Source organism: Oncorhynchus mykiss, chromosome 2, assembly GCF_013265735.2.
Source record: "Oncorhynchus mykiss isolate Arlee chromosome 2, USDA_OmykA_1.1, whole genome shotgun sequence".
NCBI lineage: Eukaryota > Metazoa > Chordata > Actinopteri > Salmoniformes > Salmonidae > Oncorhynchus > Oncorhynchus mykiss.
In genome coordinates this window covers 28,252,022-28,269,724 of record NC_048566.1, presented here as the reverse complement: position 1 = coordinate 28,269,724, position 17,703 = coordinate 28,252,022, and the positions used below count along the sequence as shown (strand labels likewise).

At 43.1% G+C, this 17,703-nt stretch overlaps 1 protein-coding gene across 1 annotated transcript; it reads left to right on the top strand.

The window, feature by feature from the left end:
• Window positions 1–4,258: 4,258 nt before the first annotated feature.
• LOC110485712 (flotillin-1) lies at window positions 4,259–17,100 on the top strand. The gene is made up of 12 exons (XM_021556854.2): window positions 4,259–4,415; window positions 7,448–7,502; window positions 8,293–8,368; window positions 8,730–8,820; window positions 8,964–9,107; window positions 9,698–9,817; window positions 10,215–10,463; window positions 10,695–10,876; window positions 13,258–13,303; window positions 14,281–14,418; window positions 14,688–14,852; window positions 15,026–17,100. Exons 2-12 carry the CDS (start codon window positions 7,460–7,462, stop codon window positions 15,050–15,052), a joined length of 1,281 nt encoding a protein of 426 aa, XP_021412529.1. The 5' UTR covers window positions 4,259–4,415; window positions 7,448–7,459; the 3' UTR covers window positions 15,053–17,100.
• Window positions 17,101–17,703: the final 603 nt, after the last annotated feature.

Here is a 17,703-nt window from a genome sequence, read left to right as displayed (position 1 = left end):
TGAACAGCAATGGAGTTGTTGGCCGATGTGTGATTCTCATCTATTAAGTTTTGCAGTATACAGCAAAGGCATAGGACTATTACCTAGTTTAAAAAAATTATAACAAAGACATTATTTACAAGCTATATTGTCATGATTATGGATCAAGGTCAGCAAAGGGTATTTTTGTAGAGTTAAAATGTACTACAGGAGACAACAAGGCTACATGGCTAACAGTACACAGTATAATGAAGCTTTCAGAATGACAATGGAGAACATTCTTTACAAGTTATAGGCCTCCATGTTAAGCTTTTTCTATCAAGGTTAGCAGTATACATTAAAGGTCTATTAACCACGTTTTCTAAACCAATAACAGAGACGAGATTTAAAGATAATACATAATACAGAGAGGTGTTTATTATCTATCAACATAGTCATTTTCTCTCTGATAACTCATGTAAAACATACTCGCCCATGCCATTGTGACAAAGCGTATTCACATTGCCCTCTAATGAGACTACTTTAGAGAATACACATAAACACCACAATTACTACCGTCTGACTGTTTTCTAAAATAGGGACACTGATGAGGAAGGAAATTCGTCCTTCTAGGTGTCACTGAACTGGATCATTACCCCCAACCCCGGACTGTCTTGTCTCATTACACACACCTGATTCCCATTCCCCCTGATTAGTATGTGTCTATTTGTGCCCTCTGTCAGCCCAGCCGTTGATTATTGTCCCATGTCTATTGAGCTTGTGAGTATCTGTGCTCTGTAGTATCGGCTTTCGCGCTACGTGTTATTGTGCACTTGTTATTACGGGTCTCGTCCCGTATATTATTTAGAGGTTTACACCTCGCTATTTTATTTGGTTTACATCTCTTTTATGTGTGTTGGGCTTCGTCGTTTTCATGATGTACTTTATTTTGGGTGGAGAAATAAAACATTCTATTACGTATTCCTGTGCCTGTCTCCTATCATTATACAGCGACAGCCAGGTATTTCTGAATTGGAAGTAGTTTATCCTTTTTGGTTTAAGGGCTCCACCATTGTAATGCAATTACTGCTGTTAACTATATGTTGCATATCTATGGCTATAACTGTCCAATGTGATTAAGTTCACAGGCACACCCATACTCAAAAGCCACCAATTGTGCACCATTTCAGGCACTTTTGGCCTAATCTCTTTTGCTGTCACAAATCAGACTGTAATTCCTGACTTGCTAAAGAGGCAAGGGACACTAACACATTGATCCTTCAAATGTGACTTCAAACGATCACTGCATGGCAATTATTTTATCCTTAAACCCCTTGTCATTGCTTAATAATCTGCTTTAGTAGGTGGCAGTGGAAGAGTTACAGTTGCCTTTGGAATAGGAAGTTTAGAGCTAGATGAATCACTCTGTGCATTTGTCAGAGCACAGATCATTTTCTTCAGAAAGACAGAGATGTACTACTTTTTCACTTCTGATACCAGATCGAACACAGCTTGCGCCAGGAGTTCTTGGACCTTCTCTAAGGTAATACCATGTATTACGTCGAAGAGAAAGAAGTGCGTGAAGTACAGAGTCACCAGTACTCGGTATTAAACCTGTTGCCCAGCACAAGAGACCCATTTAAGTTTTCCAGACTGAGGAATTCCAATAACATATTTTAAGTGTTTTAAATATAGCCTACACAATAGCTTTTAACATGGCACTTTATGTACACTTTTAAAAGATGTTGGTAGAAATAATACAATATGTCAAATTATCCATTTATTTTTTCAGAGGTGGTTGCAATGTCACACCCTGATCTGGTTCACCTCCTTGTGATTGTCTCCACCCCCTCCAGGTTTCGCTGGTGTATATATCCCTGTCTTGTTTGCCAAGTCAACCAGTGTTTTTCCTTGCTCCTATTTTTCCCCAGTCTGTTTGTTTCTAGTCCTCCTGGTTCTGACCCTCGCCTGTGACTCCGAACCCGCTTGCCTGACTACCAGCCTGCCTATCCCCTTGTACTGTTTTGGACTCTGATCTGGTTTCTGACCCCTGCCTGACCTCGAGACTGCCTATCGTCTGGTACTGTTTGGACTCTGACCAGGTTTGTGAACTCTCGCCTGTCCCTGACCTACCTTTGCCTACTCCCCTTGTTATAATAAATATCGGAGCTCTAACATCTGCCTCCTGTGTCTGCATTTGGGTCTCGCCTTTTGCCCTTACATGCAATGCAGTGAAAAACAGTTGTACTGCACTAAAGTGCAAAACAAATTGATATTCCCAAATGTAGTATGTCTTTGCAGGGGGACTTGTGATCATGCTGCCATTATATCCTATTACTAGGAGAATGGTAATCCTCTGGACTGGGTCCAGAGTGAGGCTGGAGATGGAGTCATTTTCATATCATAGGGTGGGGATCAATTTAATTTCCATTCATACCCCATTCACGAAGTGTATTGAATTTGTACTTATGAACAAACCACTAAATTACTACTTATGAACATTACATTTACCCTAGCTCTGTGTAATTAAAAAAAAAAAAATTGGCGGGGGGAGTCCAACTGAAGGTGTCATTAAAAAATGCATCCTATCCCCAACATTAACAAATATTTTCACATGACCCACCCCTGTAAAATAAATTGCACACCCTCCCCCTCGTAGAATTAAATCATGTTTACTACTAAAACTGTGGCTGTGTTAATCAATGTGGATATCGACTTTGCCGCGTCAGCATACTGTTGTGGCACAGTCACCTTGTCCGAGAGATTTACATGTTGACCAAAACGTCATCCCAGGGTAAACCCTTATTCCTGTTTGACCGCTAGATTTATGGTTATTATGATGCCTCCACTGTGGGACTCTATAGTCTACATGAGATTATTATTGGGCGAAAGTGCGAGATTATTTTTATTTGTCAAACAGCAGCCATGCATCAATCATGTCACCAGATTAAGACACTTGATATTTATTGAAAGGAGCATCGAGATCATCACTGTGAACATTCACAACCCGGTGAATTTCACAAATTTATTTCATCTGTAGCCTAATAAACTGAATGCATTGCCATGTCATTACATGTCTTATCTGACATGTACTTCACTCCCATAAGAAGGCTAGAAACCTGTGCTCTGTTAATCAAATTACATTTTCACTGCAGCCTAAAGTATAATTTTGTACTCACTTAAACAATAATGCAATGTAGCCTAGTCTATGTAGGATCATTGTATTGTCCCTAAACAAGATTAATAGGGGAGCTTTTTGAGCTGCGTGTCTCATGTCTGTACTGTTCAAATCAAATTGTATTTGTCACATGTGCCAAATACAATACTGTGAAATGCTTACTTACTAGCCCTTAACCAACAATGCAGAGTAAAACAAAACATACTTTTGCTAAATAGACTATAGGAAAAATAGTAACACAAACTAATAATGAGGCTATATACAAGGGTACCAGTACCGAGTCAATGTGGAAGGGTATGGGGCAATTGAGGCAATATGTACATGCAGGTAGGGGTAAAGTGACAATGCATAGATAAATAGAGGGTAGCAGCAGCGTGTGTGTGTGTGGCATCATCAATATGCAGTGTGTGTTGGAGTGTCAGTGTAGTATGTGTGGTTAGAGTCCAGTGAGTGTACATCGAGCCTGTGCAAGAGACTCAGTGCAAAACAATAAGAATAAAACACGGGGGTCAATGTGAATAGTTTAATGTACAATGATACACCTTGCCTCTCCTCTGCCTATCAGCTATTCATAGTTTTTCTTGTGGGTTTATATTGAAAATGTATCCAGCTTTGAATGATTTTATGTGTGGTATGATTGCTAGTTAGCTTATTGCAGATCTTGAGAAATTATCCACCTTCCACTACTGTTACTATGAATGGTGGATAGAAGACAGACTAGTAGACTATGTTGACCTGTGGTGGTAAAAGTTAGCATCCCGAAAAGCATGGTGTATAAGGGAAGTACCAAAATACCTTAATGTAGGGGAGGTGCATGCAAGCAGATGAGGAAATGTGGCTAGGATAGAAGAAATAATGCAAAAGTGCGAATGTAAACCAGGGAAAAATGCACTACCCTCCCCTGTGCCCAATAAAATAAAATAAAAACACTCCCCAAAGCAAAAGGTTTGACCAGGGAAAAATGCACTAGCCTCCCCTGTGCCCAATAAAATAAAATAAAAACACTCTCCCCAAAGCAAGAAGTTTGACAACCCCGCCCGCCCTTAACATTTCTCTAGGTAAAGAATGTCTGCAGTTTGACCAGCAGAGGGCGTTATTTCCACTATACTCCTAAGGGGGCGTGGTCAGCATTTGCTCACCATTAAGTCACGTTAAGTAACATTTTGTTGCAATTCCAGTATTTGAGCCAGTCGTCAAGTCACGTAAATCGGAGTATATTGAAACCCTCTTGAGTGTACACGACGATTTATGAAAACATATCTTTAGGGAGAATCGATTGGTAAGTACAGTAGGCAAGATAAAACATATTAGTTTCTTTTTTTGTGGTTGTTATGGACCTAGCTAGCGTAACGTAAATATGTGATTTTCACCCAGCAAGCTTAAACTAGCATACTAGCTAATTTGGTTGAGGCGGGGGCATAGTTGCAAGTTAGCTAGCTACGTACTTGACTGTGGTTAGACTTTGCTGTGATCTGAGAGAAATATAATCTTTGCTGTGGTTCACAGGGAGTGATGTGAAGCCGTGAGACAGAATAGGGTGGGTCAGTATGGGTGACAGCACACGGCAAAAGTAAATGCACTAACTAACGTTAGCTATCTGCTGTATTTAACATTCACATTGTTGACGTAACTAGTTAGTTATAGTTTCTCTACTGTCTCTGGTTACTATCTCTGTGGTAACTATGTAGCTAGCTGTAACATATTGGCAGACGGTAACTATTATAATGTAACTTCCGGCATAAGACATGGATTCACGAACGACACTGTTGGAGGATCCACATGGCTAATTTAACCTCTCATCAATCTGCTTAGATCCAATATGAGATGGAGCGCCTCTGTCCCATTCTGCCAAATAACGTTTTCTCTAAACTGTAGTCAGTTGTACACCCACCCAGACTGTCTGTCACTTTTTGCACTGCTTTTTCTCAGCAAAAGTACTAACCACAAAAGTAACTGCCATCTAGTTACCACAACACATTCTCTGTTATTCCACTGGCTTGTACATTTCGTTATAAACAGGAAGTAAAGTACAGTGAGGGAAAAAAGTATTTGATCCACTGCTGATTTTGTACGTTTACCCACTGACGAAGAAATGATCAGTCTATAATTTTAATGGTAGGTTTATCTGAACAGTGAGAGACAGAATAACAACAACAAAATCCAGAAAAACGCATGTCAAAAATGTTATAAATTGATTTGCATTTAAATAATAATAAATGTTTTACCCCTTTTCTCCCCAATTTTGTGGTATCCAATTGTTAGTAATTACTATCTTGTCTCATCTCTACAACTCCCGTACGGGCTCGGGAGAGACGAAGGTCGAAAGCCATGCGTCCTCCGAAACACAACCCAACGAAGCCGCACTGCTTCTTAACACAGCGCGCATCCAACCCAGTGCACCTGGCGACCTTGGTTAGCGTGCACTGCGCCCGGCCCGCCACAGGAGTCGCTGGTGCGCGATGAGACAAGGATATCCCTACCGGCCAAACACTCCCTAACCCGGACGACACTAGGCCAATTTTGCGTCGCCCCACGGACCTCCCGGTCGCGGCCGGCTGCGACAGAGCCTGTGCGCGTACCCAGAGTCTCTGGTGGCACAGCTAGCGCTGCAGTGCCCTAGACCACTGCGCCACCCAGGAGGCCCTGATTTGAATTTTAATGAGGGAAATAAGTATTTGACCCCCTCTCAATCAGAGATTTCTGGCTCCCAGGTGTCTTTTATACAGGTAACAAGCTGAGATTAGGAGCACACTCTTAAAGGGAGTGCTCCTAATCTCAGTTTGTTACCTGTATAAAAGACACCTGTCCACAGAAGCAATCAATCAATCAGATTCCGAACTCTCCACCATGGCCAAGACCAAAGAGCTCTCCAAGGATGTCAGGGACAAGATTGTAGACCTACACAAGGCTGGAATGGGCTACAAGACCATCGCCAAGCAGCTTGGTGAGAAGGTGACAACAGTTGGTGCGATTATCCGCAAATGGAAGAAACACAAAATAACTGTCAATCTCCCTCGGCCTGGGGCTCCATGCAAGATCTCACCTCGTGGAGTTGCAATGATCATGAGAACGGTGAGGAATCAGCCTAGAACTACACGGGAGGGGATCTTGTCAATGATCTCAAGGCAGCTGGGACCATAGTCACCAAGAAAACAATTGGTAACACACTACACCGTGAAGGACTGAAGTCCTGCAGCGCCCGCAAGGTCCCCCTGCTCAAGAAAGCACATATACATGCCCGTCTGAAGTTTGCCAATGCACATCTGAATGATTCAGAGGACAACTGGGTGAAATTGTTGTGGTCAGATGAGACCAAAATGGAGCTCTTTGGCATCAACTCAATTCGCCGTGTTTGGAGGAGGAGGAATGCTGCCTATGACCCCAAGAACACCATCCCCACTGTCAAACATGGAGGTGGAAACATGCTTTGGGGGTGTTTTTCTGCTAAGGGGACAGGACAACTTCACCGCATCAAAGGGACGATGGACGGGGCCATGTACCGTCAAATCTTGGGTGAGAACCTCCTTCCCTCAGCCAGGGCATTGAAAATGGGTCGTGGATGGGTATTCCAGCATGACAATGACCCAAAACACACGGCCAAGGCAACAAAGGAGTGGCTCAAGAAGAAGCACATTAAGGTCCTGGAGTGGCCTAGCCAGTCTCCAGACCTTAATCCCATAGAAAACCTGTGGAGGGACCTGACGGTTCGAGTTGCCAAACATCAGCCTCAAAACCTTAATGACTTAGAAGATCTGCAAAGAGGAGTGGGACAAAATCCCCCCTGAGATGTGTGTAATTGCCAACAAGGGTTTTGCCACCAAGTACTAAGTCATGTTTTGCAGAGGGGTCAAATACTTATTTCCCTCATTAAAATGCAAATCAATTTATAACAATTTTGACATGCTTTTTTCTGGATTTTTGTTGTTATTCTGTCTCTCACTGTTCAAATAAACCTACCATTAAAATTATAGACGGATCATTTCTTTGTCAGTGGGCAAATGTACAATGTTTGAGGCTCCACACTCCTGTACCAGATCGGATGAACAAGTAACTGTCAGACACACAACTTGAGGCACTAGGCCTACTTCATCACTTATATTTACATTTCAAACGTTATTTGAATTATAGCTCTAAGATCTCAAGGGTGTGTTTACATGTATGATTTCTGTGTTATTGACCTACTAGACCTAAACTATTTGGAATTAGAACTAGCAGCAAAACACTCGTACTAACCCAGGGAGTCTTGAAAGATTAGGCCAACCAAGTGGAGACTGTCTAATGACGTTGACAATCGTCTCTAACACCTTTTAGGTCCAAATCAAGATGTTCCACACATGTGGACCCAATGAAGCCATGGTGGTGTCTGGTAAGATGTTTAGTTTTACGTGTTAATATTTATTAACATAATCTTACATGACACAATACAGAACCCTCCAAAAAAAACAGGTTGGGCAATCTACACAACCTTACCCCCATCGCCCTACAAGGCCCAATATTGTTATGACTCTTCTTGAAACTGTAATAGGGCTATGTTGTTTACTGTATATGATTGTTTACAGTACAAGTAACAGAAAACGTAATGCAGGGCCATGTGACATGTGACTCACTTTGGCCTATCATGAAGTGTCATGTGATACCATTGAGTAACTCTGGGCCACTTTCAGTTGTCAGACTTTGTTGATAGAAAAGTCATTTAATAGAGCCAACATGATTCCTTGATCAACATGTCGGAGAGGCAAGTTTGTTCTATGTTACATATTTCTATCTGAATGTTCCAAATCGTCGTGTCCTGTTGAACGCGCCCGGATGTCACAGTGTGTAGTAAACCAGGACAGGAATCTGTAATCCGGTTCAGCTCAAACCGTACAGTATTTTGTTTACATTTTACAATACCAGCTGTCGATAGGCTAGCTCCTCACTTACATTGTATTCTATGGAATGTGGTGCTGCAATGTAGTCCTATATGTAGGCAAATTGATGTCATAGATCATGACATCTTAATTGTGTGCAGTACTGTGTTGACAGAGTACAGCCTAATGTAATCTCACCTCTCATATTTTCAAATAACCCACTCTTTTAGTATATACTAAGGCTACACTTTTTACCTTTCTTTGTCAAAGACTGATTGCCCTCTCTCTCCTTCGCTTCTCCTCCAGGCTTTGGTCGTTCCCCTCCTCTAATGATCGCTGGAGGAAGAGTGTTTGTCCTCCCCTGTATTCAACAGATCCAGAGGTGGCTGTCTCTCCCTCCCCTTCTTTCAGTTATCTATCCATCTGTTCATCTGTCCAGGTTTCATTCAGGGATTCTATTAATGTATAGAGAAAAAGGCCCCATAGTCCCTGTGTATTCTCTACTGTTACTGTAACGTTAGTGGTTAAATGAGTAAGCCTATATAAATGCCAGGCTACTATTTTAAGCTTATAATGCAACACAATCTGTCATTTGTAGCCTCCACCTGTAGTCGTGGTTACTCTCTCTGTATGGCTCATTTTCTCCTCCCTCTCGCTATCCCCCTTTCTATTCTCATTGAACTTCCCCTCTTTGAACCACATACCCCCTTCTCTCTCTCTCTGTGTCTCTCGGTGTCTGTTAGGATCACTCTGAACACCCTGACTCTGAATGTGAAGAGTGATAAGGTGTACACCCGTCATGGAGTGCCCATCTCTGTCACGGGCATCGCCCAGGTATGGACTTAGAAATCATCCCCTAGCCCCTACACACTTCGTGTACATGTGAAAGTAGCCATCTATTCTGATTGGATAGGTATAATTGACCTCACATGTCAAATAGGAATTCCATATTCCATATAACCTATAACCTCTGACAGGTGAAGATCCAGGGTCAGAACAAGGAGATGCTGGCCACGGCCTGTCAGATGTTCATGGGAAAGTCTGAGGCTGAGGTCTCCAACATCGCCCTGGAAACACTGGAGGGGCACCAGAGGGCCATCATCGCCCATCTGACTGTTGAGGTAGGCTACTCACCGCACCATGTCCTGATAAAGGGCATGTGTTGCCTCTGGTGCCCTTTTCTCTTCCTAAAGGAGTGACTTGGTCTTTTGAATTGACTTGCTGAATGTCTCACTGACTTCCAGCTACAAGCCATAGCTTGTTTTTCCTCATTGTTGACCTTTCTCATGACTTACTTAAAATGCTGGCAAACCTGCCTGGAAACTCAGAGCAATAATGGATTATAGTTATTATAATGTATGTAATAACAAGTCTCCTTTTCATTCCCAAGGTCTGTTGTTTTACTTCCTGTGTAGCTCTGGCTGATCTCTGGCTGATTTCCTACAGGTCCCCCCCTTGTAGATACAGAAATACTAGAAAGGACAAAGCCCCTCAGAACAGGCCAATTTGACAGGAACACTCATGGGTACTCTCGTTATGGCTGGTCCACCCTTATCCCCCTCTTTTCCAGTGTGGCTCAGTTAGTAGAGTATGGCGCGTGCAACGCCGGGGTTCATAGGTTCGATCTGGGGCCACCAAAACGAAAATGTGTAAAAGTGACTGCCAAATGGCATGTATATTATTTCTTGTTATGAATGTCCTTCCCCTGTAGGAGATCTACCAGGACCGTAAGAAGTTTTCTGAGCAGGTGTTCAAGGTGGCCTCCTCTGACCTGGTCAACATGGGCATCGGCGTGGTCAGCTACACGCTCAAAGACGTTCACGACGACCAGGTTTGTTCTCTCTGACAAATATACAGCGACGTTACACTATGAAGGTCACACAAGGATTGTTGTTACAGAATACAGTCTGAAATTGAGATATTGGCATAGATTTGGTCAAATGTTGATGTCTTTTAAAAGTCAGTGTTTGAGAATGCAAGACAAATTCCTGCACAGAAATACTTGTTTACTGTTCTGTTTATGTTCGTAGCCAGTTTATAGTAGCAATAAGTCCCAAGGTGGTGTGGTATATTGCCAATATTCCACGACTAAGGGCTGTTCTTGCACGATGCGAAGGGGAGTCCCTGGATACAGCCCTTAGCTGTGATATATTGGCCATATCAGCCAATCACATGCTGGACCCAAACTACCATGTTTCTAATAATAATAATGACACTGTCTCTGTCAGGATTACCTCAACTCCCTGGGTAAAGCTAGGACAGCTCAGGTGCAGAAAGATGCCAGGATCGGAGAGGCTCAGTACAAACGAGACGCGGTGATCCGTGAGGCCCAGGCCATGCAGGAGAAGGTGTCGGCCCAGTATCTGAATGAGATTGAGATGGCCAAAGCCCAGAGAGACTACGAGCTGAAGAAGGCCTCCTACGACTACGAGGTCAACACCAAGAAGGCAGAGTCTGAGATGGCCTATCAGCTGCAGGTATCCTGCCACCAAACTCTGGGCCGTGCAATGATCCTCTCATTCAGACACTCAACACAGCCGAGGCAGTGTGTCGTGTTCTAATAATGGAAAATATTCCCGTTTATTTACACAGGGCAGAATCCTAACCTGAGATACGAGCATTCAAATTCCCCCCACTGCCATCACTTTTGATTGAGTGTTTAAAAAAAATGTTTTTGTTAAATCCGTTGTGTTATTGGGGTTATGTAGGTGGCGAAGACGAAGCAGCGGATTGAGGAGGAGACGATGCAGGTGAAGGTGGTGGAGAGGTCTCAGCAGATCATGCTGCAGGAGCAGGAGATCACCCGCAAGGAGATGGAGCTGGAGGCCACGGTGAAGAAGCCTGCTGAGGCAGAGAGATACCGTCTGGAGAGACTGGCTGAGGCGGAACGGTATGTTACATTACCCAGGGCCTCACTTAGAAACGTTTCGTACACACTAAATATGCCCCCAAAAATGCGCCAGTTTTTATGCAAAAGTTGCCCCAAAAATGCGCCAGCTTTTACGCAAAAGTTGTCAGTTGTAAAAAGGAAACTTGAGGTGAGAATGTACTTCTCCTCCTGCAGACTCTAGACCATTAGTACACAACGTTTCTAGTGGTTGAAGTATTGCATTGCTAAAAGGCAAAGGTAACCTTGTGCAAATGGAGAATATACAGTTGAAGTCGAAGTATACATACACTTAGGTTGGAGTCATTAAAACACGGTTTTCAACCACTCCACAAAGTTCTTGTTAACATACTATAGTTTTGGCAAGTTGGTTATTAAGTCATTTTTCCAACAATTGTTTACAGACAGATTATTTCACTTATAATTCACTGTATCACAATTCCAGTGGGTCAGAAGTTTACATACACTAAGTTGACTGTGTCTTTAAACAGCTTGGACAATTCCAGAAAATTGTCATGGCTTTAGAAGCTTCTGATAGGCTAATTGACATCATTTGACTCAATTGGAGGTGTACCTGTGGATGTATTTCAAGGTCTACCTTCAAACTCAGTGCCTCTTTGCTTGACATCATGGGGAAATTAAAAGAAATCGGCCAAGACCTCAGACAAAAAATTGTAGACCTCCACAAGTCTGGTTCACCGTTGGGAGCCATTTCCAAACGCCTGAAGGTACCACGTTCATCTGTACAAACAATAGTACGCAAGTATAAACACCATGGGACCACGCAGCCGTCATACCGCTCAGGAAGGAGACGAGTTCTGACTCCTAGAGATGAACGTACTTTGGTGTGAAAAGCAGACCACCATAGTCCCTATGCCCAAGAACACAAAGGCAACCTGCCTAAATAACTACAGACCCGTAGCACTCACGTCCGTAGCCATGAAGTGCTTTGAAAGGTTGTAATGGCTCACATCAACACCATTATCCCAGAGACCCTAGACCCACCCTAATTTGCATACCGCCAAAACAGATCCACAGATGATGCAATCTCTATTGCACTCCACACTGCCCTTTCCCACCTGGACAAAAGGAACACTTACGTGAGAATGCTATTCATTGACTACAGCTCAGTGTTCAACACCATAGTGCCCTCAAAGCTCATCACTAAGCTAAGGATCCTGGGACAAAACACCTCTCTCTGCAACTGGATACTGGACTTCCTGATGGGTTGCCCCCAGATGGTGAGGGTAGGTAACAACACATCTGCCACGCTGATCCTCAACACTGGAGCTCCACGGGGGTGCGTGCTCAGTCCCCTCCTGTACTCCCTGTTAGATGTCGACCGATTAATCAGAATGGCCGATTTCAAGTTTACCTAACAATCGGAAATCGGTATTTTTGGACGCCGATTTTGACGTTAAAAAAAAAATTTATATATATATATATATTTTTTTTTTACACCTTATTTAATTAGGCAAGTCAGTTAAGAACACATTCTTAGTTTCAATGACGGCCTAGGAACGGTGGGTTACCTGCCTGTTTCGCGAATGCAGTAGAAGCCAAGGTAAGTTGCTAGCTAGCATTAAACTTATCTTATAAAAAACGATCAATCATAATCACTAGTTAACTACACATGGTTGATGATATTACTAGTTTCTCTAGCATGTCCTGCGTTGCATATAATCGATGCAACGCTGGGGGATGATTTAACAAAAGAGCATTTGCGAAAAAAGCACAATCGTTACACGACTGTACCTAACCATAAACACCAATGCCTTTCTTAAAATCAATACACAGAAGTATATATTTTTAAACCTGCATATTTAGTTAAAAGAAATCCAGGTTAGCAGGCAATATTAACCAGGTGAAATTGTGTCACTTATCTTGCGTTCATTGCACGCAGAGTCAGGGTATATGCAACAGTTTGGGCAGCCTGGCTCATTGCGAATTTTACGTAATTATGACATAACATTGAAGGTTGTACAGGAATATTTAGACTTAGGGATGCCATCCGTTAGATAAAATACGGAACGGTTCCGTTCAAACAATCTGTTTACAGGTCCACAACAATTTGCAATTGTTTCTTTCTTTCAGAAACGGTCAGATACACCCCCTCCAGGACATTTGATCAAGTTCACCACTATTTCCTTTACATACTGCTTTGGCCTAATTCCAATACTTCTAATGTATACAGCAAATAAAGGCCCTATTGTCGCCATAAAAGGGGAATGATGGGGGTATGTCAGCACTGTGGGTATGTTCTGTTCCGTAGTAGTTACAGTAGTCCTGGACAGAGTCCAGTTAAACTGAGGAAGATACTTTTCTAGTGCTCCAACATCTACTCTGTTCAACTCAAACGGTCTCTGTCCTTCTCTCTTTCACAGTGCACAGCTCATCATGGAAGCTGAGGCAGAGGCAGAGTCCATCAGAGTGAGTTCAGCAGCACCTCCTCGATCACTCCCCTCCACTCTCCTGTCACTCCTGTTATCAGTCTCTTCACCCCCAGTACAATAGCTGTCTGAAATGCCTCCTGTCCTAGCTTCTCCCCTGACAGCCTGTCCTTTCCACCCTCTCATTCATCCGCTCGCTCTCTTTCTCTCCCTCCCCTCTCTCCATATTGAGGTTGGTGTTCTCTGTTCCTCTTCCTGTCTCTATTCTAACTTCCTTGTCTCCTTCTTTGTAGGCATCGCTTACTTGCCTTAATTTAACCTTACTTTAGGATAAGTTCTCTCTCTTTCTTCCTGTTTCATATATTATACACATCCTTATTAATCAGTCTTATTATCAGTCCATTTCACATTTGGATATATTTTTCATAGCACAACCACCCACCTGTGTCTTGCGGGCCACAAACAGGCAAGTAACGACACAGTACAACAGTGGTGTGCAGAACGGCAACTCGGAAAGCACAACTCGCCGGTCCTTGTCACGGATTGGCTACTGCAGCAGACGACCGCACTGGGTTCCACTTCTATCAGCTAAAAACAAGAAGAAGCAGCTCCAGTGGGCACGCGATCACCAACACTGGACAATTGAGGAGTGGAAAAACATTGCCTAGCTCAACGAATCCCGGTTCCTGTTGCGTCATGCTGATCGCAGAGTCAGGATTTGGCATAAGTAGCATGAGTCCATGGCCCCTTCCTGCCTGGTGTCAACAGTACAGTCTGGAGGGGGTGGTGAAATGGTGTGGGGAATGTTTTCTTGGCACAAGTTAAGTCCCTTGATACCAGTTATTGAGCAACGGTTCCATGCCCCGAATAATTCAGGCTGTTCTGGACCCTCCCGGTACCGGGTGTACCTAATAAACTGGCAACTGAGTGTGTTCTTATTTTTTCTTCTGTGTATATACACCCTTTGGTTATTTGAACTATGTGTTCTCTCTCCTTGTCTCTGTCCTGTCTGTGTAGATGAGGGGCGATGCTGAGGCGTTTGCTCTGGAGGCTAAGGGTCGTGCCGAGGCAGAGCAGATGGCTAAGAAGGCTGAGGCCTTTAAACAGTACGGGGAGGGAGCCATGGTGGACATGCTGCTGGAGAAACTACCACTGGTCAGTCACACAGAGCAGGACTGGTTCTACTAGAGAATGGGAGGGTGCATGGATAGGGAGAAGGATTGATGGGAGAGTGATTCAGTAGATGAAGAGTTTAAGCAGATGGATGAAGAGATTGGATGGATCAATGGTCAGATTCAGTGGATATGAGGATAGATGGATGACAGATTGATTAGATGACAGATGGACATGTAGTGTACTTTTACTGCAGTCCTGTCTGCTGCTGTTCTCTTCCTGAAGCTGCCATCACTCCTCCTGTCCTCTAGATAGCAGAGGAGATCAGCAGGCCCCTCTCCAAGGCCCAGAAGGTTACCATGGTTTCCAGCGGCGGCGGTGAGGTGGGCGCTGCCAAGCTGACCGGAGAGGTTCTGGACATCATGACCAGACTACCAGCTGCTGTGGAGAAACTCACTGGAATCAACATCTCACAGGTCTGTGTAATGCGTGTGTGGAAGAGAGAGGAACATAGTATTTGTGTGTGCATATACAGTATTTGTGTGCGCATATACAGTATTTGTGTGCGCATATACAGTATTTGTGTGTGCATATACAGTATGTGAACTTATTTGTCGACAAACACTGACATTCTCTCCCCTTTCCACAGGTTGGCCTGTCCACCCGAATGGGCTGAGAATGGAGCCCAGTGACTGAGACAGCCTGCACCGTCAGACCAGGAACTCCATACTGCCTCCTTGTGCCTATAATTACTATTACCTAGTGTAGTTGTCTGTCTATGTCTGCATGCCTGTCTGCATGCCTGTGTTAGCACGGTAGTCTTTCTTAGAGCATGTGTCATTGGCACTCATTGGCACTGATCTGGAAACAAAGGATGGGTCAAAGCTGTATGTTGTTGGCCTACTGTGGGAGTTTGTGTCTCCTGGTCATTCATATCCCTGTTAGATCAGCTTGGATGAAGGAAAGGAAAGCACTTTGGGCTAGCATGACACAGCCTTAGTAGTTCTGGTAGCAACGAGCCTCTTTTCCCCATCCGTTATTCAGTGTGTTTTAATCACTGCTTCAAGCCTGCCTTTCTGTCTCCCTCTATTACAGGTCTGGGTCCATATAAACTGTTCCACTGTCACATAGTTGTGTTTTAGTTGTAATTCATAGAGTATTATTTCATTGGGATGTGGTTGAGAAAGGATGTTTTCATTCTCTTCATTCTTTGTTGTTGATAGGAAATAATCGTGTCAGTATGAGGTTTGTCAGTTGATTGTTTTGTCGACATTTGCAGTTATTCTATAAGGTAGTCTGTCTTGTTCTGAGCATGGTTGGCTAGCTAGTTGCTATCAATTGCTTTGCAAATGAAGAAGAAATGCTCTTTACTTTCACTGTGGACATTTCTTCATTTATTTTTTAGCTAATTGTAGTCCTGGTAGTCATGTTATTAAACATGTTCTACCTGCTTATGGATTCTAGTACCTCTTGTCTACCAATTTATGGACAAAGTGGTTTCCCATTATGTGCTCCCCTGACAGTAGATCCTAGATCAGTCTACTGATATCTCTAGCCCTCTAGAATGGCCAGTGCCTTGTGTTTTAAAGTCTTAATTAATCATATCAATACAAGCCATATTACAGTAGAAGCCAAGTTGCATGCAGATAATGCTGATTTGTGATCTTTTTGCCATGACCCTGCCATATGTGTGGGATGAAATCACAAACTATATGATGGGTTGGCACTAAACCTCTTCTCTCTGTTGGTACAATACTGGCATAGACACAATCACTGGAGTACTGAATTTGATGGTACCTAATCTAATTTTCCATAGCAAAAGAAAAACAAGGAACTACAGATTCTCTGTTACTAAAGTGTTGTTTATCCAACAGACAGGTTGTCATGTACACCATTATGGCTTAGTTCCAGTGTGTTTCTAAACCCTAGACTTATTAGACAGACAGGCCTTCGATCAGAGCTTCTACTGTGCTACAACTGTATAAAGGTGGAGATTTTCTGTGAAGTGATTGGAAGGAAGGAAGGAAGGAAGTGGGTGGGAGGAGGGAGGGAGCGGACTGGGGTTTTCCTGCTGAAGACTAACCTCCGAGGTCTCTTTATCTAGGTCAGGTGTACTGTCAGTCACGTGGTGTCTGGTGGATGTGCTGTTTGAGGTGAAGTTATGTGTGTGGGAATGGGGAAACTAGCCTGGGTGCCAGTCTGTTTCTGCTCTCTTGTCAACTCCTTATCGAATTGTCAAGCCAAACACGTTTCCCTTAATGTCAATGGAACAGGCAAAAGCACAACCAGACCTGGGACCAGGCTACAGACACTACTATAGTGGAGTTCCATGTATGGTCCAGTGGGGTAGACAGGCACCTTCTGTAGACTGGAGTAGACCATATACATTTTAATCAGATGTGTTGATTAATCAGGAGCTATCCTTTTGTATTGTAATCTTATCATTAGACTGGTCTTATTTTTCCAGATTTTCTATGTGGTGCTGATCACATCCCTGTTTGATCCTTTTTGTAGTATAAGGTTTGTTAGGGACTGGTTCTATACCATAGAAATATAATCCTTCTGTGTTCTATACCACCACTCAGGATTCTAGAAGCTACTACTCTCTAGCTGATTGTAATTTCCCAAAGCTTACATGCTCTCTGGCTGTCTATGCATTTTGTTACCGTCAAGTGCCTGACTAAGTTGAAAGATTCCCATTTTTCTCTCAACCTAAAGGCTAAACTTTCACCCCACGTTAAACATTGTGACAACCTATAGAGGCATTCTATGTTCTAAAGATATGAATGAAAGCCAATTTCACCAAACCAATACTACTGCTTCCACTTATGCACACACCTGTATATTACGTCATAATGTCAATGATTTGTGACTTTTGACCTTTTTCTGTCCTGTAGCTGCTCTTAGTTAAATATGATTTCTGTGATTGTATTTCCGTCTATGCTTTGTTGACTTGCCAAGATAATGCCTGGCCTTCCATGTACAGTGGCTTGCGAAAGTATTCACCCCCCTTGACATTTTTCCTATTTTGTTGCCTTACAATCTGGAATTAAAATAGATTTTGGGGGGGGTTTACACATGACTACCACTTTGAAGATGCAACATATTTTTTATTGTGAAATAAGACAAAAAAACTGAACTTGAGCGTGCATAACTATTCACCCCCCCCCCCCCCCCCCCCCCAAAAGTCAGTACTTTGTAGAGCCACCTTTTGCAGCAATTACAGCTGCAAGTCTCTTGGGGTATGTCTCTACGAGCTTAAGACATCTAGCCACTGGGATTTTTGCCCATTCTTCAAGGCAAAACTGCTCCAGCTCCTTCAAGTTG